The 24125-nt window shown below is 43.8% G+C and overlaps 2 protein-coding genes across 7 annotated transcripts in view; one reads left to right on the top strand and one right to left on the bottom strand.

The window, feature by feature from the left end:
• Positions 1 to 1772, bottom strand: part of NR3C2 (nuclear receptor subfamily 3 group C member 2) — a 135609-nt gene extending 133837 nt beyond the window's left edge. For 2 of the 6 annotated variants that reach the window (XM_079990598.1, XM_079990594.1), the window contains exon 1: positions 1576 to 1772. Coding sequence is in view for 3 of the 6 variants with exons in the window: in XM_079990591.1 (XP_079846717.1) it covers positions 945 to 1038 (94 nt within the window). In the remaining 3 variants the exon portion in view is untranslated. Of the gene's footprint in view, positions 1 to 343; positions 575 to 944; positions 1109 to 1575 lie in introns of those variants that run through there. The other 4 variants (XM_079990591.1, XM_079990592.1, XM_079990593.1 and 1 more) reach the window with 4 other exon arrangements.
• On the top strand, positions 1608 to 23181 carry LOC307223793 (uncharacterized protein; the record flags this gene model as incomplete). Its single annotated transcript, XM_079990096.1, has 3 exons — positions 1608 to 1698; positions 1772 to 3085; positions 21378 to 23181. The coding sequence occupies 3 exons, from the start codon at positions 1608 to 1610 to the stop codon at positions 21419 to 21421; spliced, it is 1449 nt and encodes a 482-aa protein (XP_079846222.1). The 3' UTR covers positions 21422 to 23181.
• Positions 23182 to 24125: the final 944 nt, after the last annotated feature.

Here is a 24125-nt window from a genome sequence, read left to right on the forward strand (position 1 = left end):
TTTCTTTTTAATGGAGGCGATATCCAGATCGGGGGCTGGCTTCCCAGCCTCCTTTCCCCGCCTCCCGAGCTCTCTCGGAGACATTAACTCCACCTGTACCAAGGTGAGCGCGATGGGGGCCGCTTCCGTTCTGCGCCCGAACCGTTGCCTCTCCCTCCCCCCCCCCGCCTCCCCCTGCGAGGAGCCGCAAAAGCAACAACGGTCACGTTTTCGTGTCACCCTCCCCCCCTTAATAAATTTCTTTTAAAAAACGAACACAAGCGCTGCCGATGCAAGAAACAGCTCTCCTTCCTCTCCACCCGCCCACCCCCCCCCTTTGGAAAACGCACACACAGAAACCCACCAAGCGCCTCAAGGACTTGCCCTCTGGTTCCCTCATTGCGTCTAGTATCTTCTTCGCCAAGTCCTGCTCGGGGCATTTTCTTTCTTTTTATTTAGGAAAGTTGCGCGGACTAATACCCGGGAGCTCTCCAACCGGATCCCCCAAAACAAGAGATCCCCAAGGAGAGCTAAGGAGCATTTCCCCCCGCGCGCTCCATCTTTGAGGGCAGAGTTTCTAAATATATTTTTAGGAAGGCACGGACATTTCTCTCTCTCTCTCCCCCCCCCCTCCCCGCCACTTCTCCGTCTGGAAAGCTGGCTGAAATGACGCACGTTTCCGGGGGGTCAAGGAAGCAAGATCCCCTCCGCCCGCCCGTGCCCCCCTCCCCAAATGCTGGCCTCCCCCCAAACCCGAAGTCGACAGCAGCGGTATAAGCGATTCCGCCCCCCCCCTTTCCTCCCGACAGCAGACATCGCCTTCCCCCTCCCTTCGGTTTGCGCGCACACACCCTTCTCGATCCCGTTTCTCTCCATTTCATACCCAGACCAAAATAACTCCCTGAGAAATAAAGTTTAATAGAATTCCAGGCACCCCGGGCGAGAGAGACTCGCGGAAAAAGTGCCTCTGCCACGAGCGAGAAAACCGCTCCAAAAGGCGACTCGAAAATCAAACACGCAGGCAGACAGACTGACACACACTACCTCGGCTTCGTGCATATTTAAAACTGCAAAGACTGTTTTCTTCCTAAGAGAGAGGGCACAGCAGACCTCCACAAGATCGGCAGACTATTTTAGAAGCCACGTGCCCCCCCCCCGGGTTTCAGCCCTTTTGACAGATATCGATCCCCGTTTCTACAGCTAATAACGCGCCGAAGAACTAGTGCAAGCTCCGGAATTGCTCTCCCAAGGCCGGAGTGCTTGCAATGCCCCCCCCCCCAAAAAAAACCCCAACCAAGTTTTTAAATTGGGTATAGCCAGCACTGGCAGAGTCCTGGAAGTGCCCTTTCTGCACATCCTCTCCCCAAGAGGAGATCCTGAGTTACTGGTGTTCCCAATTACTTCGCTCTTTTTCGAAATAAATAAATAAAATCTCACCATCCTGAGAACTAAATACATCTGGACCTCCAGCTCTTCCCCTCCATTAAAAAAAGGAAAGCTCTTTTCTGCCCTGGAGGCGCTGGGACTCTAAGCAAAGTGTGGCGAGCTGCCCGCCCCCCACCCCACCCCACCCCAACCCACCCTCCGGGTACTCACCTTCATTTTTCCGCCACCCCCCGCGACGTGCAATGGCCGGAGGAGGCGAGACCCTGCACTTCTGCGAGTCCGATCCAGAAGCGCTGACCGCAGCCAATGGGGAACGAATGGCTACGGAAGAAGGTGGATCCAGAGGAGATTTGGGGTTAAATCCTGGAAGCTGGGAGCGGGGGGGGGGAGGTTGCGAGAGACTGAGGAGGAGGTTGCAACGCTCTCACACGCAAGACCCGGCAGCGAAGCGGGGGGAGAGCGCCGCCGTACTTCCAGCCTCTTTGGAGGGGGCGCCGGGGCCGCGACAGCGAGAAGAAGAAGTCCGCTCGGCTCAGCCTCCGCGCTGACAGCTCTCTCCGCAAGGCAAGGCTGGCGAAAAAGCTTTGCCCCCTGGCTGTCACATCGCCGACCGTTGCTGGAGGGCGTGGGGAGGTAGAAAGGGGAGGGAGCGTCGGATCCGGCAGGTTTTATTCTTTTTATTTTGTATTATTATTATTATTGAAGAGAAGACAGACGCCGTGGAGAAGGGTCACTCAAAATAAAATAAAATTGAAACTTCTGTCATTCCAGGTGAAACTCCCATCCGCGCCAGCAGCGCCGCCGAGGGAAGAGGTGGGTGGGAGACCAGAGAGCAGCTTCGGAGGGTGTAAACTTTTGGGGGTTTTTCCCCCCTCTCCCACTGCGCGCGCCCTCCGCTCTTCTCTCTCTCCCCCCCCCCCGCTTCTTTGCGCGCGTGTCCTTTCCTCTTCACCTTCTCCCGCTGCTGCTGCCGCTTTCCCCCCTCACGCCTCCCTTCCTTCCTCCTTCCTCCTCGCCGCTTTTGCTTCCCGGTGTGTTTTTCCGCCTCGCTCCGTCTCTCGCAGTCACCCAGCGGGCTGCTGCTGCTGCTGCTGGAGCTGGTTCCTGGAGCTGCTGGAGGGAAGGGAAGGCGAGCGAGAGGAGGAGCTTAGCGGTCTCCCTCCCTCCCTCTCTCGCGCTCGCGCTCTCTTTCCAGGCGCGTCTCGCAGCAGCAGCAGCAGCAGCAGCGGGCTCGGAAGAGCCGCCTCTCCGCCCCTCCCGGCACCAAAGTGCAGGCAACGGCGGGAGCGCTGCAAGGGCTGTCTCCGGCCGGCTTGGGTCGAGGGCTGGCCGCCCAGCCGCGCTTCCACACCCAGGGAGGGGAGGCGGGTAGAGCAGGCCACGCAAGGCCAGCCCAGCCAGCCAGCCAGCCAGCGGGCGGGCAAGGCTGAGCTGCACACGCATCACGCGGAGGGAAACGCTCCCGCTCCGAGCGGGGAGGGCAGTTTCCGCCTTCTGCGTACTGTACCTACAGTAGGCGCGCCTTTCCCGGGCCAGGATTCCCACCCTCTGCCCCACATCCAGCGACGCGCCACAACAGGTTCCTGTTTCTTTTTCGCCCCCCGCCCCCGAGGCGCGTCCACCCCGCGACAAGGACCGGGCCCTCCTCTCGCGGGGACGTTTGAGGGCTGCGTTCAGGACAGCGCCAAAGAGTCGAAAGAAGAATGGATTTCATCACTCGGTGGGTTTGGAGAGGGACGGGTGGGCTCACAGCGCAATCTAAGCGCCCTTTGGCAATGTGAAACGGTCTGAGATCAGGCTAAAACTCATCGGGGATCATGGTTTATTAACTGGAAGTCTGCCTTCGCCGTATCATGTCTGCCGACTTCAGTGCACAAACCATGAATTATCCAGATTCCAGACGGTGTGGTGCAAAATCACAAATTGGAACCCAAAGAGTTGGAAGGTCCTCTAGCCCAGCCTTCCCCATCCTTGGGCCTCTTCTGGACCACAGCTCCCATCAGCCCCAGGCAGCATAAAATATAGCCAAGGGCCCAGGTTGAGAAAGGCCACTCTAAAACAATCCCATGCTCAGTGCATGATCTGTAATGCAGGATGCAACCACAGCATGGCTGAAATGGCCACCCAGCTTTTAGTTTGCTCAGATACATTTGCTCCAGCAAAACAAAGTCTGCCACCACCTGCTGAGGCAGTTTGGTCCACCATGGAGCAACTCCTATAGTCAAGAAGTTTCTCCTGTTTTTGCTGGAATTTCCTTCTGTGCAATTTCCACCCATTGGTTCTAGAACTGCCACGAGGAACAACAGAGTAGAAGCCTGCTCTATCTCCCTTGAATGACAGTCCTCCAGTCTACCCTATATTAGTGGATTTTATGTCTTTCACTGTACCTAATTTCAGGACTTTTTATCATGTTGCCCTTGGCCTAGTTTTACAGCCTGTCACAATTATTTTGAATCTTCCATCTTCTCATCCAAGGCCTCTCCCTCCAGCTTGTTTATCTATTGGACTTCTTGCCCATCCTTCACCATTCGGTGAAGATGCTCAACAGACAATCACAACTAGCACAGGAATAGCAATTGCAGGGTGTCTGTATGGAGGCAGAATTATTCAGGCAACATTTCCTACCCTTGCCCCTGTTCCTCTCTGGTAGCATACCAGGCAGCAGCTCCAGCCAAAAAATATCAGAGGAAAGCAGGTGGAGCAGGGCAGCTGGGTCTTCCTCAGTCTGTGATAGAAGTCTTCCCTTGTTGGCAGGTGGTAGGCAGAGGCAAAGGAATGGGGCTGGGCAGCTGGACTTCTCTGAGGGCTCAATGGCATGTCACTCTGGTGGTGCAGATGTGCCATTTGGGGTGGCCTAATGCTTATTTTAGGGTGCACGGCTACGGTTCCCTTACTCATAACTGCAGACTGAGGTCATTGTGCATTAATCTGCTTTGCACAAAAGCAACTTTTTTTTGTCCCAGAACATGATGATGCACCTCAAAGAGGAGAGTTTCCCGATGATGGAGATGTATGATATAGTGTATGCATGTTATTGGGTCAAGTTAGCGGTTTAGGCTATTCATGGAGTGCTCTGTTGAATAAGGAACCGGGAACCAACCTCAGCATCATAAAAAGCAAATAGGACTGTGATAACTGCAAGGTCACCACCTTCTTCCCAATTGCTGAGATATATTAACTTGCAAAAAACAACAACAACAAACCACATTCAACCTTATTCAGCACACTTGGTACCAGTTCACCATTTTTGGTGTTATGGCTTGTGTACTCAAGACAGCTTCCAGGTTGTGGCCATAAAATGATCAGCAACATTTAGCCAGATATGGACTGACTTGCTTATTAATGCAGTTGATTATATTTAATGATACTGTGTGTCACTAGAGATGGCTACTGAAAGAATGAAAAATTCAGACCTGGATGCTTAGCTTCCCACTCACTCATTGGGAAACTAACAGCATGCCTGCATTACTACTGAGAAGTCAGTCCTCATTGTGTATAGGATTGCAGCCTAAACTTTCTATTTGTGCCTTAGAGGAGCAAGTGGCAACACATGTATTTTTAGCAACTTTTTAACAGCTGTTGTTAACAACCATAATATCCTGAACAAAAATAATAATCCTAAATGTTATGAATTAATAAGGCCCTAGGTCATTGGAGATGCCCTTCAAAATAACCACACACACACACACACACAATTTTAAGTCGAACATGCTTTCAGGGTAGATTAACACAATATTTTTCTCTTTGTCCAAATAGTGCTCCCACCATGCAGAGATGAATTTACAAAATACCATAATATCTGTCTTAACACACTTCCTGCTTACAGCACAAGTGCAAAGAGATCAAGGATTGTATGAGTTTTAAGATTCATCATCTAAACGAGAAGATATTTTTTTTTATTATTAAAAAAATGTAGCCAAAAGTGTGTTGTGATTACCTACTGCAGCCATGCAGTAATAAGTGAATGCTCAGAGCATCAGGCCACAATTTCCAAGTAGGTCAAGAGTAGCAGTAAGGGCATTTCAGATGAGAAATTCTCTTCCCTTCCATTAGATTTTATAAGAAAGGTTAACTTGTGTCAGATACATGACATTGAAAGCAGCAGTCAGACAAATGCAAGCCATTCTGTGGCAGATGTCATCTTTGTTCCCAAAGATAGATAGAGATAAATGTGCTGTGGATAATGCATTGCAAAACAAGATTACGCTGAAGTTCAGCAAGTGTCACATTTCCCCTCCACCCTACAGCTAGACTGAGTTTATATTGGGGGCAGCAGGAGTAATGGTGCAGTGCCAAATCAGTCTACTGTACAGTGTTATTGAATGGTCATGTGTCTTATTTTGAGAAGTGGATGGAGTTTTGAATTGGTTCCAGTTCAAGCAGCTGGGCATTTGCTATTCCAACCTTGCTTGATCAACATCTATCGCATAGAACATTACAGTTCTAAATGTTATTTCTTCAACTTTTGTTACTGATTAATTTCTCACAGGAGAGGTGGTGTGACTCACTAGAAGCCCAGCTCTGTGACCAGGAAGCCCTTCCTCCTACTCTCAGATGTGTGTGTAGGGGGGATGATTATATTCATCGTAATGAGGGCAGGGTACTCTGCCCATATGTAAAGGCAATCATCTTATTGTTTAGTATTTTTTAAGGTCATGTGTTGGTGGTATTTTATGCTGGTTCCAAGGCACAAGCTCTGGGTCAAATTGAGCCACAGCTGTAGATATTTTTCACTAGGCTGTTTTCTTTTGTTAGAGGCAAAATGAAAACCAAACTTTGTCTTGACATGACCCCCGAGATGAAGCAAATACAGTGTTCTGTAATCTACTAGATTATTTTATTAAAATGATCTAGGCTCCAAAGAGATGCTTTCAACTTTTTATGCCTAATGAAATGAAATACATCAACACATCTTATACTTTCTGTTTACATTCTTATTTTGCATTAATATTTAATCCACAATCTATTTTTAACTCCTAGTGTCCCAACTCCAGCTATATGCTTGAATGATTTAGTTGAATTACAGGATATGCTCCCTTTTAACCTAGTTTCTCTCTCCCCCACCCTCCCCCACTCCTAAATGCCATTTAATGGCCCAAGCAATAAATGTGGCTGAACCACTTCCAAGGATAGTACAGTAACATTTCTAATGCATATTGACATTAGCAACCACGGCCTTGTATTGGAGGGGGGCGGGCAGAACATGGCATTTGGAAACAGGTTACAAACATATTCAATGTTGTACTTTTGTTCAGTGAGCTCAGCACTGAAGTTTTGGCAAAGCATTACATGTTTGAAATATGACATTGATCAAGCATTTGGCAGTGGCTACATTGACCAGGGACCCATTGGTGCAGTTTCAGGTCTGAGTAGAAGAGCAGCCTACCTCCAGCTGATGATGTTCCAGATGATGTTTCTTTCTCAGCTCCCATCAGCCCCAGCCAGTTAAGGATGATAAGTTTTGTAGTCCAACAACATCTGGAATGAGTTAGCAACAAGTGTAGTCAAGTGAGTAGTTCAGATCATAGGTTTGTTTTTCTAGCCAAAGGCTATGACACACTTGTATTAAGCAGTGGTATTAATAAAAGAATGCAGAACACAATCCATAATATAAAAATCCATAATAAAAAAGACTTTGGCAAGTTCCTGATCATTAAAACACAGTGCATCTCTGACAGCTCCAATTCTCATATTATTTTGCCTTTTTAAAATCCAATTTGCCAACAACCATGATGTGAGAGAGGTTACCAGAGACGCCAGAAAACTCAAATCCAGCTTGATTTGAGATTAACCTCTGATCACCAACCATTTTATAGCAATTTTTCCTTTTCCTTTTTCCTGATCCCCACCCTTTGCAGCCAATGCATAGAAGGCCACTCTCTGTGTTACAAAGATACAAAATAAACCAAACCATTTCTGCCAGAGTGTGGCGGTTTGCTTGTGTGAACAAATGTTTCAAAAAGAGATCTCTTGGGTCTTTAGCCCACTTTATCATTACATATTTGACCTCTTCATCCTTAGTTTCCCTTTCCAACAACAAATTGTACATTCTCGGTAATACTTTTGTACCACATTCTATTATTTCTCTCTGTAATTTTGAGATTTCATAAGCAAATCCTTTCTGTTTGTTATTTTAAAATAATTCATTTACCTGGAAGTGTTGTAACCAATTCATTACTTCACCTCTTACTTCATTGTATTATCTCAATTTTAATTGATTATCTACCTCAACTAATAATTCTCTATATGTTATCCACTTTGTTCTCATATTTGGCTTCTTTACTGAGATTGCTTCCGTTGGTGAAATCCCCCAACATTTGCAATTTTATGACAAAAGACAGAATTAGATACAAATAGATGGAGAATACAATTTGGACATGCATGAAATAATAATGAAATAATGGAACCATCAAGAGGGTAGGGGGAAGTCAACAGATTTGAGAAATCCCACATTTGGATATTGTATAAACAGAACGAAAAATGTTACAGTTGTTTTTTTCTTTTTCTGTTTTTTTTCTTTTCAGTGTTTAATTTTATATGATGTTTGTCTTCATTAAAACTAATAAAAATATTTTTTTAAAAAAGAGATCTCTTGGTTTCTATATAACGTGCAGCCTAACAGATAGTGAGTGGTGTCTTCCACCTGAGGTTGACCACAAATACAAAGTCTGTCTGCTTATGGGATCTTGCTGAAGTGGTCATTCAAGACTGCAATGGGCATCATTTGGAAACACAGCCCAGTCAAGGCATTTCTTAAAGAAATGAGTGAGAGTCTGGTCAAATAACTAGCTCTAAAATCCTCTGTCCAAAAGAGTGGATACCAAGGGGAGGGGGAAATTGGGTGTTTCTAATTTGTTGCAGGCCCCTTAGTCAATCCCCTAGTCGAGTGAGTATAGAAAGGAGAAGTACTGGTGGCAGCAGTCGTGGAAGGTTGTGCTAGGCATTCAGGAGCAGTCAAACCTCTACAGTTGATGGCTTGCCAGTCACACTGAGAAACAACAGCAGGTCCTGCAGTTTGTGTAGGCAGAGGTGGGAAGGGATAACTAGACTCTCTCTGAAGGGCTTTGCCTAGAAGCTTCTGTCAGTTAACCTGGAGATCTTGCAGTCCCAACTTCCCAAGTAGCTGTCCTGATGGTTTAGTGTAAGTAGCTGGAACCTGATTTCCATGGCTCCAGGTTCAAGCCCTGCAAAGCCTGGCAAATTTTCTCAGTTGAAGCACTGATAGCACATGCAGCATTTGAATCTGCAGTTGCATCAGAGTAAGACACTATTTATCTGGGCATGTCATTTTCACTCACACATTTTACTCAGTGAAAGAATGTCATAAAGCAAAAGTAACTGTCACCTAGTTGTATGGTAATATTATTAACTAGATGCCTAGAGCTGCTACCTTTTGGCTTCAGGATTTTTTTTAAAAAAATATCCACCCTGATCCAGAGAACGAATTCAGCATGCAAAGACAGGTTCCAGTCTGTGCACTTGCTACTTTTTAGATCAGTAAATGCATTGAAATGCATTGCTTTCCAGACACATTCTAGTGCAACTAGTAGTACATAAATGCTTTTTAAAAGCATGACTAGATTGGACTGGGGCCATAAGCCTCCATGATGAAGTATGAACATTGAGAATGGGAGCTGTGGGTTCTTTTATTGCAAGACCTACTGTATAACCTGCTGTTCTGATGTACTATGGAAGGTAAGGGCGCTATCATAGCAATTCACTGTCTTCGTGGCTTCCCCATTCCCCTGGCCAAATACTGCTTGTGTGATAACTTTGGAAGCGACCTTGGAGGTCATTAGTCTGGGATCCACAATACAAGATGCAGCTACATCATCCCTGACAGATTGCTAGTATGTATGGGCTGTTCCAGTATCAACCACCTGAAGACTGGAGGGGGTGGGTAAAGGAGAGAAAGGGGATTAGGCAAAATTTAAAGTGGTTGCTATATTGGTGGTTAATGTGTCAGTCAGTCTGATTGACAGTCATACTTCTTGTCTCTGGAGCTTCCCCACCCACTTCTGGCCCTTTCCCCATAAAGACTCTGGCCTGGGACCAAACCAGGACATTATGGATAGAAAGCCTTTCAGATGAACTACATGTATTATTATTATTATTATTATTATTATTATTATTATTATTATTTCATTTCATTCTATTTCTATACCACTTTATATTTTTAATAATCTCAAACCAGTTAACAATCTACATTAAAACATCAAATAAAACAATCCAGAATAAAACATTGCTGAATAAAGCCAAATATAAAGGACACATTCAAAGCAACATAATTAATTGGAAACTAAAATATTATCTTAAAAGATTTCAAAATAAAACATGACAAAGGAGGTCAACTGCAGAATGCACATTTAATGCAGTTAACAACAACAAAAAATTATCTTGAAGATTTCAAAAGAAAACATGGCTAAAGGAAGTCAAATACAGAATGCACATTTAAAACGGGGCTGGGCTGGGGGATTGCAAACGTTCTTTGGAAGCCGAACGTCCGGCACGGCTTCTGCAGCTTCTGATTGCATGCAGCAAGCTCCTGCAGCCAATCAGAAGCCACGCCTTGGTTATCAAATGTTTTTGGAAGTTGAACAGACTTCTGGAACAGATTCCATTTGGCTTCCAAGGTACGACTGTACAGTGATACCTCGGGTTAAGTACGTACTGTATTTTTTGCACCATAACACTCACTTTTTTCCTCCTAGAAAGTAAGGGGAAATGTCTGTGCGTGTTATGGAGGGAATGCCTACGGGTGGCATGCCTACGGATTTTCCTCCTCTAAAAACTACGTGCGTGTTATGGTCGGGTGCGTGTTATAGAGCGAAAAATACGGTAATTCATTCCGGAGGTCTGTTCTTAACCTGAAGCACCACTTTAGCTAATGGGGCCTCCTGCTGCCACCGCGCCGCAGAAGCACGATTTCTGTTCTCATCCTGAAGCAAAGTTCTTAACCCGAGGTACTATTTCTGTGTTAGCGGAGTCTGTAACCTGAGCCGTATGTAACCTGAAGCGTCTGTAACCCGAGCTATCACTGTACTGTGAATGTGAGGATAACAGAGCAGCTAGTTGTGAACTAAGCCACATTTCATTGCTGCATCATATTTGCTTTATTCTGCAAAAAATGCTGTGCTGAACATGTAAGTTGCTGGTTTTATTTTATTTTTAATTAGGATCAGATTAACTCTACACTTAGAGGGGAACTGGCTGGCAGGCACCCACATTGTTGCACAGCAAAATGGCTTCCAGCCAGCTGGTTTTCTTCTAGGGTGCAAGCTGTAGGAGCCTCAAGCAGCCTGCTCACTCAAGACTTTCTCTGACTGAGGGCGGATTTTTCATCATCACAATCACACTGTAATTACTGCAATGATCCTGAGGAGCTAAATATTAGAACTTTTTTTGTTGTTGTTGCTAGAGTTAGACACCACATCTTGGACTTTCCTTTGCTCTGTATTTCAATTTCAGATGTGCTCTTTATCCAGCGAGCAATAAAGAGGCATGTTTGTTTGCCTACTGTAAGATGTGCGAGTTTCTTTATTCTGCAGTTATGATGATGATGATAAGGGGTGAAATAAAGAGATAAAGTGATCTGAAAAAGTCTACACAAGTTATTGTGCTCTTTTAAAGCACTCACTATACTCACAAACAGAGTGGCTATTTTTTTATTCTTTTTCTTGAGTTCTTTATGGCAAAGGATGATAATAGCCCTAGAGGAACAGAAACACTGGTGTGCACATGACAGTTAGCTGACTGGCTACTTAGACTATAAATCTAGCCTAATTTATTATTTCCCCAACGTGAGTAGCTCAGCATGAGACCTTTTTGGGTTTTCTGTGCAGAAATATGAACCCAGCAATCAGTAAAAAAAGAAGATAGAATTGCTTTCCACTATTAGTTTCAAATTGCTTAGTTAGCCCTGTATATAGCAACCAGTTAAAAACTTTTCCTTCAATTGTTCAACAGGAAGGAAAATCTAACAAGACAGAAGCAAGACTAGAAGGAGGAACCCTCAAGAAGGACTTAACACAGAGACCCTAAAGTATTTTATTTTATTTACTGGAAAAGTTCGTTTTTCAGGTGGAATCTAAAGATGAGATGCCTAATCCAGTAGCAAAGCCCAGTTCAGCAGCTCATTGTCATTACCAAAGTTCATGAAGAATCAGAACAGAGGGGCACAGAGCACAGGTGGAAGTAAAGTTTTTGAGTCTGGTATTCCTGAAAATCTCTCAAAAAAAAAACAGTGAGACAATTCATCAGATTAAACTTCATTCATACCCAAATACTAAATTTTATGTTAACTTGACCTTTGTTGTTGTTGTTTAGTCATTTAGTCGTGTCTCACTCTTCGTGACCCCATGGACCAGAGCACGCCAGGCACTTCTGTCTTCCACTGCCTCCCGCAGTTTGGTCAAACTTATACTGGTAGCTTCGGGAACACTGTCCAACCATCTTGTCCTCTGTCGTCCCCTTCTCCTTGTGCCCTCAATCTTTCCCAACATCAGGGTCTTTTCCAGGGAGTCTTCTCTTCTCATGAGGTGGCCATTGGAGCTTCAGCTTCAGGATCTGTCCTTCCAGTGAGCACTCAGGGCTGATTTCCTTCAGAATGGACTTGACCTTTACATAGTCCATTATGTAAGTTAACCCACACTCTGCATGGAGGAAGAGTGAAGGTGGCCTGAGCCTCACATCTTCGATGCCAGTGAGGGGAATTGGGTGGCAGTTTGCACCCTAACCAAAATACCCTACCTAGAAATCCGGCTGCCTCACATAACAAAGATAACTGGCTACAGTGCTGCCCCTACCACATTTTCTACTCCCAACTGACATTCAACATGCTTTGGCTAAGTAGCATGCTCAGTTTTCATTGGGCTGTGTTTTTTGGTGGGTGTTAGATTGATAGATTGATAAATGCTTATTCACCAAATCTGAGGGATCCCCTGAGAATTCCAATACCTACCATTTGTTTCTCAGTGGCTTTAGGTTGGTTCATTTTTTGTCACCACCTGATTTCACTGAGAGAGCAATTAATTTCCAACATGCATACAGGAACATAGGAAGCTGCCTTGTAGCAAGTCAGACCGTTGGTCCATCTACCTCAGTATTGTTTGCTCTGACTGGCAGCGGTTCTCTAGGGTTTTAGACAGGAGTCTGTTCCCTAGTGGAGGTACTGAACTTGGGACCGTCTGCATGCAAAGAGAGCCAGTGTGGTGTAGTGGTATAGAGCAGTGGACTCATAATCTGGTGAACTGGGTTCGCTTCCCCGCTCCTCCACATGCAGCTGCTGGGTGATCTTGGGCTAGTCACATTTCTCTGAAGTCTCTCAGCCTCACTCACCTCACAGAGTGTTTGTTGTGGGGGAGGAAGGGAAAGGAGAATGTTAGCCGCTTTGAGACTCCTTAGGGTAGTGATAAAGCGGGATATCAAATCCAAACTCCTCTTCTCTTTTCTTCTTCTCTACCATGGAGTTGCTGCCCTTCCTTCGGTTCTGTATAGATCGCCTCAGTTTGTTCACCCTCATCCAATCCATTACTGTACCCTAGCCCTGATTCAAGATGCCCACATGCTGTTCTTGTTCTTGTAAGGTAGTACTCACTACTCTCTGGGTTATACATTATTAGTCTATGGAATAGACATATGTATTATATGGAGAAGTTAATGGTTGAGGATGGGTCTGCTGCATGAACCTAATGATGCTTACTCAGCCTCTGGCTTCACAGTGGACTTGGGGGCAGGTGTACAGAAGCTTTCAGCTGCAGAGCCACTTCAGCTTCCTGCTGCATACAACTGCCAGGAAAGCTTAAAGGGGAAGCACACTTCCTTAAACACTCAAGGCATTTGGGTTGGAGAAGCATGCTCCGCTGCAGCTCCATGGAGCATGACCACTGCAATTTGGAGATACGCATCTCCCCTTCACACTTAATTTTTACCATGGTAAGCATATCAGAACACCCACAGAGTTTGGCCGCTCCCATAAAGTGTGAAATGTCTCTTATCTGCTGCATCACACTGGCCCATTAAGGCAGGTTACGTTTGGGATTTCTCCCAAATTCCTGTGTCACGGTTCCTTCCCCCACCCCCAGTTTAACTTTCCCTTCGTTGCATGAAGTTTCAGAAATTAATCTCCTTTTGGACATAATCCCAGAGCCTCTGAAATCAATGGAAAGACTGCCACCAACTCCAAAGGGATTTGCTATAAAGCTTTCATTGTTTTCTGTGCTATTGTCCTAATCTGTCTGGCTCCTTTTGTTTTCTTTCTTTGCTCGCAACCCCCACCCCGCACCCCACCCCTTGATGTTTACTGTGTTTCCCTTCACTGACTTCCTATGGGTTTACAGTCTTTAATGAAAAGAGTTATATCATGTCGTTGACATACCATTAGGTAGCAGAGGCACAATGGTATGGTGCATATATATTGCTATGCATGTTCATATAAATGTCTACGAGATCTATTGTTACCTGTCCCCATTTTACAACTACAAGAGGGAGACTGGGCCAGCTTTTAAGACAGAGAAATTATTTTGTCAGATTGCTGCTTTTTAATTTTACAGACATGTTTCTCTGCCACCTGTTATTCTGCTTCCCTATTTGTCATCTATTATTTGCTTTCTATATGGTATATATTGGTACAGTGGTACGTCGGGTTAAGTACTTAATTCATTCCGGAGGTCCGTTCTTAACCTGAAACTGTTCTTAACCTGAAGCACCACTTTAGCTAATGGGGCCTCCTGCTGCTGCTGTGCCGCAGGAGCACGATTTCTGTTCTTATCCTGAAGCAAAGTTCTTAACCTGAAGCACTATTTCTGGGTTAGCGGAGTGTGTAACCTGAAGCGTATGTAACCCGAAGCATATGTAACCCGAGGTACCACTGTATTAACACTATCACCATATATTCTTTCTAACTGCAGAAAACCTGGCTGTGAGACCTGGAAGACCTGCTCCCTGCCTTGCAGGCCCATTTCCCCACCTGGCCTGGGAGGGCGGGGCCCTGACTGACCCCGGCTACAAAAGAGGCCATCTAGGCCGCCTCTTAGTGCAGATCCAGGTCACTGAGTCATGGCTGCCATAAACCACCACTGGCAGAATTGGCAGCAACAGCAGCAGCAATGTACTACACTTACAATAATATTTTATTCTCTTGCTGATTGTGCTGTAAGCCCTCCCCCGGCAAAGTTCTAAAAAAATATTAAATATGAAAGATTCAGGTAAGTCTGAACAAGATACAAAAAGCTTTGTTTTTATACCTCTCTTACAGTTCTGGTAGTAGCATGGGAGACAATGGCCTGTTTACACTTCCAGCCTGGAGCCCATAGAAATAAAGAAACCAACAACATTCATTTGGATAAATAGTAAGATGGTTTACACTTTTTCTGGACCCAGAATGCAAAACTGGCAGTCACCTGGGCTACATTATGGGAGTTATTCTGTGAATATTGCAAATTACATGAGCTATATTTAGGCATTCATCAACCAAAGCTAACCGTTGCATTATTTTGCTACTGTATTCTCTACCTAATACAGAGAAAATACAGCAATTGTTGGAAGATATATGAGTAGTTTTCTACCTGAAGTGAGAGAAAAGATGGTGCCTCCTCTCTTTCCATGTGGAAAAGCCACAGGGGCTGGCAGTTGAATCTTACTGTGACACTACTTATTTTGACAATTTATATGCCACTTATTTACAATTATAGCTAAGCAATGTATAGTAAACTTAGAGAGATAAGCTACAAAACATTAAGATTTTATAAACCTCCTGTTGACAGGAGAATGCCCTCCTCTGTACCCATGGATGACAGACTAGGTGCGCTAGGAAGCCTATGTAGTACACACAGCTGTGTTATTCAGCATCTTACTTCCACTATCCACTGTTCAATATCTGCCATATAATGCAGCTGCCCTACTCTGTCTAACAGTAGGGCTGGCCCTGAGAGTAATCTGTCAAGAGTATCTCATTTTTTCATATGTATCTAATTTAATGGCACATCACAAATTACTTTAACAGACAAAATTTATTTTAAAATGTGCAACAGAAATGCTAACACACTGCTAAAGTGAAAACACAGAAGAGTGAAAAGAAGGATATGACAAAATACAATAGTTTATAAATGCTAAACTACTTGTTGAAGGCCTTTGAAAATATCCAGAAGTAGCAAGGCATGCAAGTTATGTATACTTGCTAGTGTAACTGGTTGCACAGCATTTGTTCTCCATTAGTCTAACACAATTAAAATCTGCTGGTCTCTTGAATATTCTCTTTTGTACTGGTCAAGTGAGTTGGAAAAAACTATTGCTAGGTGAGCCTCTGTGATTCAGGGAAGCATGTTTAATTTAAATTCTAACTAGTTGCTTTGTGTTATGAATATTATATATCTATGAAGATACAGTATAATAGCAGATCTGGGTGGTAAAGCTCCCTCTGGAACACATGTGGATGCAGGAAAAAATGTTGGTTCCAAGAAACAATTATGCAAGTTGTGCTGCTGCTGCTGCTACTGCTACTGCTGTGTGTGTGTTTATGTGTGTTATTACATATGCAGGGCAGCCATGCCTACTTTAGCCACATCTACTTTTGCTTTGGCCACTCCCACATCTGGCATGTGACATTGGCCAAAGTAAATGCAACCATAAGGCAAAATTAATAATAATAATAATAATAATAATAATAATAATAATAGATTGGGGTGGGGGAGGTTATCCTCCTCTGGATGTAAACTATTGGCTCCCAGTACATTTCCAAGCACAATTCAAAGTGTTGGTGCTGACCTTTAAATCCCTAAACGGCCTTGGTCCTGTATACCTGAAAGAGCGTCTCCACTCCCATCATCCGGCCCAAACACTGAGGTCCAGCGCCGAGGGCCTTCTGGCAGTTCCCTCACTGCGAGAAGTGAGGTTACAGGGAACCAGGCAGAGGGCCTTCTCAGTAGTGGGACCTGCCCTGTGGAACGCCCTCCCAGCAGATGTCAAGGCAATAAACAACTACCAGTATTTTACTTTTAAAAAACAACTGAAGGTGGCCCTGTTTAGGGAAGTTTTTAATGTCTGATGCTGTATTGTTTTTAATATTCAGTTGGAAGCTGCCCAGAGTGGCTGGGGAAACCCAGCCAGATGGGTGGGGTATAAATAATAAATTATTATTATATTATTATAAGTTCCATAAGGGATATCCCATGGAAGATGGAACAAGCTTGTTTTCTGCTGCTCCAGAGGGTAGGACCCAACCCAATGGATTCAAACTACAAGAGATTCTGATTAAACTTTAGGAAGAGAATGAAATGGACTACCCTCAGAAAGTAGTGGAACCTCCTTCACTGGACGTTTTTAAACAGAGTTTGGATGGCCATTTGTCAAAGATTCTTTAACTGATTCCTGCATTACACGCATTGAACAAGATGACCCTTGGAATGCTTTCTAACCCTATGACTATCAGCCTGATTCAGCAGAGCTATTATTGTGTTCTCCTTTCCTGACCAGAAAGCTCCCTATACAACAGAGGTTTAGTGCAGAGGAAGGGGAGTCAGTTCCTGTATAGTGGTGCTGATAGCTGCTGTTATGCTGTTATACAGTGGTCTGGAGCCTGCTCCTGTTTTTCTCCTGCAATCGTAGGAGGAGTCATGCTGGTTGGGTTGGGTTGGCGAGGCAACAAAACTAGGATTGAATGGTGTGGAATACGTTTTTAAAAATCACTTGCAGGGACAACAGGAAGTTAACAGGAAGCTACTGTTGCCCAGCCAGAGTAGGCCAGTTGTCAGGGCAACAGTTAACACTCTTGTTGGGCCTTTGAGAGTATGAGCATCATGAGAAGCAAGAAAAATATGAAGAGAATTCATAGCTTGTAAGTCTGCATTTAAATTTTGAGAAACATCCTGTTGAGGAGGGCTTCCCCCAGAACAGTTTTAGATGTGTATGGCTTAATTGAGGGGAGGCACGGAGGAGAGGCAATCCACCCACTTGACCCTGGTCTATCTGAAATTGCAATTGCAACTGAATCATCTGGCACCTTCAGCCTTGGTCATGATAGAAGCCATTCTCCAGATTTTGTTGGACTACAGTTCCCACAATCCCTGACCATTGGTCATGCCAGCTGGGAGTATGAGAGTTGTAGTCCAGCAACATCTGAGGGCTCTGCATTGGCTACTCTTCCAATGCACAGATGACTTTTGATGCAGTGGTAACTAGTAGTACTGATTGTTGCAGTGCTTTTTGTTGTTGTTGTAAAAAAGATAGATACTGCTGCTCATATCATGAGAAAAGTGCTGTAGGTGCCAGCATAAAATGGCTGACTTGTCAACCAAGCAAGCAAGCAAACAAACAAAGTAATAGTACTCCATACCAATGAATGCATTCACAATAAACTAGCATTGGTTGGTTGTTCCATCTTGCCAGGTGGTGGTGAGAATGTTACAGTCCATTTTATTAGAAATGTGGGGAAGCTGAGGAATAGTTAAACTATCCCCAGCTTGGTTCAATGGTCCTGCCAAGTGGTGAGTATTTACATGCATGGCGTGGTAAATTACCCCTTGGGAAATGATGGTCTCACATTTAGCCATTGTCTCACAGTAACAGCATGTTATATTGGTCTCTTAGTTACACCTTTTAAATTCAGCACATTTGGGGGACTTGTCACTTCTTTCCATTGTCTCGTTTACAGGCACTATTATGTGGTAATTATAAGGCAATTCACTAACACTTTAAAATAATGATTCAGCTAATTAATGCTGAATTACATTAGACAAATCTTAGCAGAGGCTGAATTATAATGATTACTGCCCCTCTCTCAAAACACCAAAGGAACTGGAAATTGGACAATTACTTTAAAATGTTTATTACATTAAAATAAAGGTGTGAGGTTTAGGAGGTTTTGTGCTTCACAGAACCACTAGTAGAAGAAAAGCTTTCAGGAGCTTCTGACATGTAGAAAAAAGGCACATAGGATGTAAAGCAGCAATGTCATCAATGCCTAGGGAGGCGATGCAGTTACAGTGCTAGGCGCTAAAGCACGTCTCTAAAACACTGTACATTAAAACCCTCATCATTCACAGATCAGATACATCTTCCATGTTCACCCCAAATGATTTCAATACATTACCATATTAGTTAGGGTAAACCTTAAAACAATACTGGAAATAACTATTTGCAGCACAGCACATAGAGAGTAGAATTCACTTCCACAAGATGTGGTGATAGCTACCATCTTAGACTGGCTTTAAGGAGAGATGAGACAAATTCATGGTGATTAAGACTATCAGTGGCTATTAGTCATGAGAGATATATACTATCTACAGGTTCAGAAGCATCATGCTTTTGAATACCAGTTTCTGAGAAACCACAGAGAGAAAGGGCTCATGGGCTCAGGTCTTGCTTGTTGGCCTCCCATAGGTATTTAGATGGCCAGGATGGAAACTGTGATGTGGGACTACGTAGTCTTCTGGTGAGATCCAGCAGAGCTGTTCCTATACTCTAGTTCTTATAATGAATGGATATTGTAAGCATTTCATTTTCCATTTATTTGTATGTTGCTTTTCCACAGGAAAAGTCATGGTCAAAGAAGCTTGCAAAAAACCAAAACAATAATACATTTCAAACAAGCACTACAAAAAATTCACAACGACATAGCAAAACAATAGCAAATATAATAATATACAAAACCCCCACATTTCTGTACTGTAAATATAACAAGATTACTTAAACAACATGCAGCACCCAATAGCAAAATAAGAAGGGAGCTTCACAATCCTAGAAACACCCCTCCCATTGCTCACACTACCCTCTGCTGCAGCAGCATCTTATCAGGCTTCCAGGGGCAAGGGGTGAGATAGCTGGAAACACCCCTCTCACTGCCCCACCCCCCTCAGTCTGCTGTGAGCCAGCTCTTGCCTGCCTTCTTATTTACAACCAGCTGTCAGCTTCCTCCTCCTTAGTCTCAGTGTTGTCCTTGTAGAACTCAGCAGGAAGTTTGGGACAAAACTAGAATTACTTGGCTCCACCTGTCATTGGCCTTGTCTCCACCAATTATTGGCTTTGGTTCCACCTCTTGTTGGGCACCCCTGTTTTCTGCCAGTTGCAATGAGCACCAGCCACTGCTGATATAGTGGTAGACAGTAATCTTTTGCTTTGCTGTACTCTGCTTTGCTTTACCCTTCCTCCCTTCCTCCTTCCCCTCCTCCTTCCCTTCTTCATAACATGCCTTTAACCAATAAAGTAAAGAGCTGCCTTTGAAAGCCACTCACTCTTTTTTTGGGATTGCTTTATGTATCCTTCTCCTAGTCTTCTGGGTTCTTTTGTATCAGACAGCAAGAGAGCTGTGCAAAGGATTATTTTAAGGATTCATCTCTGCTTAACTGAAAGATCCTTTACCACTGTGTTGCAAAGCTTGCTTAAAAACCCACACACACTTCACTAAAAGATAGGCAGGGTCACATGAATACGGCATGCCAAGTAACAGCAAGAAGTTGTCCCAGGGAGGCACTGCTATTTTGACTACTGTTCACCTGATGCCTTTCAAAGGATGGCTGAAAAATTGCTCACACAAACCCCTTCTACAGAATAATATTGCTGGCAGTGACACTGAAATGGCCAGTAATGCCAAGAGGGTATTGGCTTTGTCTTAAGTTGAGTCTTTGGGATTTAAAAAACAAAACTACATGTCATATTTGCCCAAGAAGATCCTGCTGGATCACACCAATGGCCAATCCAGTCCAGCATCCTGTTCTTTCTTTGGCCAACCAGACACCAAATGTCTTTGTCTTTAGTATCTGGTATGACTTGGCATTAAAATGGAATGTTGGCCTAGAAGCAGAATGAAAGCTGGAAATTAGTTTAAATCAAGACTGATTGAACCTTCATTCAAGCTAAATATTTAAGACATGCCTTGTTCCCTTTCTCTGCAGCCATTTCTCCAGGATTCTGTTTCCAGAACCAAGGGAGATGGCACATTTCTTTCTCCATCCTATTATTTCTGCTGCTGTTCCCCATACAAGGATTTGACTGCTGGTCTACAGTAATCTCTTGCCAGTAGATTGAATCCAGTGAAAAAGCAATTCTCCTTTGTGGTTCTGCTTCTAACCACTGGACATAGTAGAGAGATTCAACTCCATTTCCATATTCTTTGTGCCCCTTTAGTGAAAGGTCTTTGCATCCTAGATTTCTTCCCAACTACTTCTTGTACTTGGGAAAGATAACCATCCTGATGGTCCTCTTCTTTGTGGACAGGCAGATCAAAAGGAAATCAGGCAACAAGATCGAGAAAGGCCCCTTCCTGAGACTTTGGAGAGCTCCTGTCAGTGAGTAGACACAGTGTTGTTCTAGTGTGGACCAAGACCTGATTCACTAGAGCAAGGATGGGGAACCTCTAACCCACAGGCTTAATTAGGCCTTCCTATTTGGCCTGTGAGCTAATGAAATTGGGTGTGGGGCAGGTAAAGAGCTGGCTTAGCTGAATGAAAGGGGCCTGCAGGCACCAATGATCAGCTGATTGACAGTACCTACATACCTGTGTGAAAGGGCTTCACAGGACCTGACCATTGGCATGGGCTTTGCAAAGCACTTTGCAAGACCCAGCAGCCACCTGATTGTTGGCTATTAAGAAGCCTGTTGCAAAGGGCTTAGAAAGCAGAGAGTAGCTTCTTAGGAGTCCAGGAGGCTCATACCATGTGTCACCTGCTGAGACAGGGCACACCATCTTTTAGATAAGATTAATAAAACAGTTTCACAGGAAGGAGGATGGCCACCAGCCAGTTGCACAATGACCCTGGCAAATGAATTACACTTCCTGGGTTGCCTTTGCCAATGTTTTACTTGGCCTTGTCCCTTCTATATCACAGCCAGGATTCCACTCAGCTCCTGCTTCTGTTGTTATCACTTGCCACTTAGACTTCAAGTCTCTGGCATTAGATCACTGCATCTTTTTTAACCATAGATTTGTTCTCCCCCACTCTAGGATTCCAAAAGTCTGAAGGCTGGCTAGGAAGAGGATTCTATTTTGGTTACTTATGTTGATTTTTTTTGCCTTTCAGAGGTGTTAGATGATGCTAGAAGACTGGGAAATTACACTGTGTGATGTGACGTTATCTGCATAAATTATATGAAATAACAACAGGAAGAAGTTTCCATTGTGGGATAGGTATTTTTCCGACTTCTTGAGAAATCCACAGGAGGTTGACCTTTCCTTGAATCAGACAATCTTGATTATGAGTCAAATCTGAGCTCTCACTATGAAGTCTTTTTTTTTAAATGTCTGTTTGAAAAATGACCAGACTATCTTATCAAGCGGGCTCTTTCAGGATTTGAGGGAAGCTTTCCTAAACAATAGACAAACTTCAAGCGCAAGAATCTGCTTACCTTAATGGCTCACTAATGCTTTATATCCACTGTTCTGGTGTGGTCCCTTATAGATTCACAGAAACATTCTGGGTGCATTATTATTTGCTTCATAGAATTTGCCCATTTGGTTTTTGGTTGTATAAAAAAACCCTCGTTGTCAGGGAAGCTGCAATTTTGGGAGAACCATTTGCAGTGAAATATAATGAGGATTGGCTGATCCCAGTGAGCAGGACTGATTCTGAATGGGAATGACATCACCAAAAGCTGAACTAACTCCAAGAGAAACCTACTGAACTGGAAACAAAGCAGTGGAGAAAGCTAAAGAAGACTTTTTATGTTTCGCTTCACTGTTATTTCAAGACACTGCTTTTCAACAAATCCCCGTGTCCCCAAAAAACACTCCAAACCTTAATAAGATTTTAAAAATGTGCCATAACACATTTTTAAAAGGCTTAGATATACATATGTATTTATGTCTGACTAATATTTTACAAATTGACTGTGTTGGCTTACTAATAATGTGTAAATAGCAAGGGAGCTGGTGGTGAATAACTTTGAATTCCATTATTAAACAGTGCCCCTTAGCACAATAAACCTCACCACATTTCTTGTTGCAGGCCACATAAAAATGGCTATTTGATAACTGTATAGTCAGAGCAAAATGTGTGTCTATTTATCCAACATAAATGCTACAGTGTACACCACTTTGAAGTTTTGTTCTTTTTTTTACAACCAAGTGGTGTATTAATATTATGAAATAACAAATGCAAAATTATTTTCATTATTGTTATGTATTAATAGTTCATTTTCTTTTTAGGACACCTTCTTCATTATTAAGGCTTCATGTTCATTAAGAGCATGCTTCAGTGTTTTATAGCACTGCATAAGAGACCTGGACAGATACGTGTTCCCTTCCACTGGGGTAGCAAGTATGATGCTCTTTAGATGTTGTTGAACTTCAACTTACATCAGCCTAACCAGCAGGGCCAATGGTCAGGGATATGGGAAGTTGTTCTCCAAAACCATTTGGAGCACATCAGGTTAGCTACCCCTGTTCTAGGCCTTTTAAATATCAATGTAGATACATAGCTATAGGGATTTGATCTAAGCCACCAGATGGATAGTTTAATGCTGCATGTGAGAAAGCAGTCTCTCATTAAGCCAGCAACTATGCAGCCTCTTGTTGACATATGTACATAGAAATCGTCTAAGCATGTTATGATGTGGTCTACCTCCTTCCTTATTAGTCACTAGACACAGGGCTTTTTTTCAGCCAGAGATCACTGGAACTCAATTCCGGCACCTCTCAGGTGGGCGCTATTGGCATTCTAAGAGAACAAGGGAGAAGTCCATGATGAGCTCTGGCACCCCTTTTTCTAGAAAAATTGCACTGACCAGACATAGAAGACAGCAGCGATCAGTCCAAGAAAATGGGAATGAAAGGTGGTAACTTACCTGGGAGTAAGCACCATTGAAGGTTGCAAGTAGACTTACTGATGAGTGAATCATAGAATCATAGAATCATAGAGTTGGAAGAGACCACAAGGGCCATCGAGTCCAACCCCCTGCCAAGCAGGAAACACCATCAGAGCACTCCTGACATATGGTTGTCAAGCCTCTGCTTAAAGACCTCCAAAGAAGGAGACTCCACCACACTCCTTGGCAGCAAATTCCACTGTCGAACAGCTCTTACTGTCAGGAAGTTCTTCCTAATGTTTAGGTGGAATCTTCTTTCTTGTAGTTTGGATCCATTGCTCCGTGTCTGCTTCTCTGGAGCAGCAGAAAACAACCTTTCTCCCTCCTCTATGTGACATCCTTTTATATATTTGAACATGGCTATCATATCACCCCTTAACCTCCTCTTCTCCAGGCTAAACATGCCCAGCTCCCTTAGCCGTTCCTCATAAGGCTTCGTTTCCAGGCCTTTGACCATTTTGGTTGCCCTCCTTTGGACATGTTCCAGTTTGTCAGTGTCCTTCTTGAACTGTGGTGGTTAGGATTGTGCTGTGAATTGTCCTTCAGCTATCTCAACATTGACTGCAAAGTCAGTTTCTTAATTTATAGAAGCTTTTTAAACACTCCTATGATTTTCCTTTCACACATAGAAAAAAGCCTCCTTTGTAGAAACACGGCCTTTCTGAAAGCATTATGTGGAATTATAGGAAGAAGTCAAAGATGATGTAGAGTTATTGGATGAAACTGAACTGGAAGCAGGATTTAATGAAATCTTCTAAAACTCCTGGCTTTGTTTTTATTTATGGGCCTTAGTGACCTGTTAACCCCCTAAACCAACCAGGTCCTGATTTTGGAATAGGAAGATGGTGAGGGCCATACTAGAGCTACATTTCTTGCAATTTTTAAAGAGGAACATGGATGCTGAAATTAGCCCAGGTGACACATATGGATGACAGGAAGTCTAACCTTCACTTATTGTAAAAGTT

The sequence above is a fragment of the Podarcis cretensis genome, assembly GCF_951804945.1.
Source record: "Podarcis cretensis genome assembly, chromosome: 9".
NCBI classification, from domain to species: Eukaryota; Metazoa; Chordata; class Lepidosauria; order Squamata; family Lacertidae; genus Podarcis; species Podarcis cretensis.